This window comes from Sinocyclocheilus grahami, unplaced genomic scaffold (genome assembly GCF_001515645.1).
Source record: "Sinocyclocheilus grahami isolate Dianchi unplaced genomic scaffold, SAMN03320097.WGS_v1.1 scaffold2515.1, whole genome shotgun sequence".
NCBI lineage: Eukaryota > Metazoa > Chordata > Actinopteri > Cypriniformes > Cyprinidae > Sinocyclocheilus > Sinocyclocheilus grahami.
The window spans coordinates 46,406-47,051 of NW_015507694.1; the positions used below are offsets into that span (position 1 = coordinate 46,406).

At 35.0% G+C, this 646-nt stretch overlaps 1 protein-coding gene across 1 annotated transcript in view; it reads right to left on the minus strand.

Annotated features, from left to right (window-relative positions):
- The window catches only part of LOC107575223 (zinc finger protein 239-like), a 10,213-nt gene that overhangs the window by 4,577 nt on the left and 4,990 nt on the right, over positions 1–646 (minus strand). Inside the window, exon 2 of the mRNA XM_016261629.1 lies at positions 537–644. Within this exon, the coding sequence (XP_016117115.1) occupies positions 537–644 (108 nt within the window). The remainder of the gene's footprint in view (positions 1–536; positions 645–646) is intronic.

Genomic DNA, 646 nt, shown 5'->3' on the forward strand with positions numbered 1-646 from the left:
CCTAAGAACATCCACTTTAATCCAGATGTTTTCCCGCCATTCTTCTGGCACGATCATTTATTAACCAAATATGCATCCAGATCAAATCAACAATAATAAAAAGCAACTGTTGTTTTTTGCTGCTTGGTTTGTAGTAAATGCTGCTCCACACAAAAGCCTACGTCCGCATAATGCTTTTTATATTTTTTGCAATTAATTAACAATTATTATGATTCATAATGTATGAATAATTGTCAGAGTACACTGAAAAACAACCATAGTGTGATGTTTGGCTAAATCCTGCAGCCTTACGATCAAGCACAGAAAACCTGGAGCTCTTTAAAAAAAGTACATTTTTAATCCCATTAAAAAAATATCAGAAATATGTCAATTAGATTTTTCTGTAAATTCTTCAGCCCTATTAATATTTGCCATCATGTTCCCAAATATCTCAGTAAATCTGCACCATCAGCCAATATAAACCTGATCCTGCAGAGTGTCTGCTGACATTCAAGTGTCATGAAAAACAACAAAAGGTCATAAAAGGAGAAACACACCTGGAGGAATGAAATCTTCATCATCTTCATCATCCCCATTATTCTCATCATAATCATCCTCCTCTTCATCCTCCTCCTCTTCCTCATCACTGTGTTGTTGTTCTTTCTCT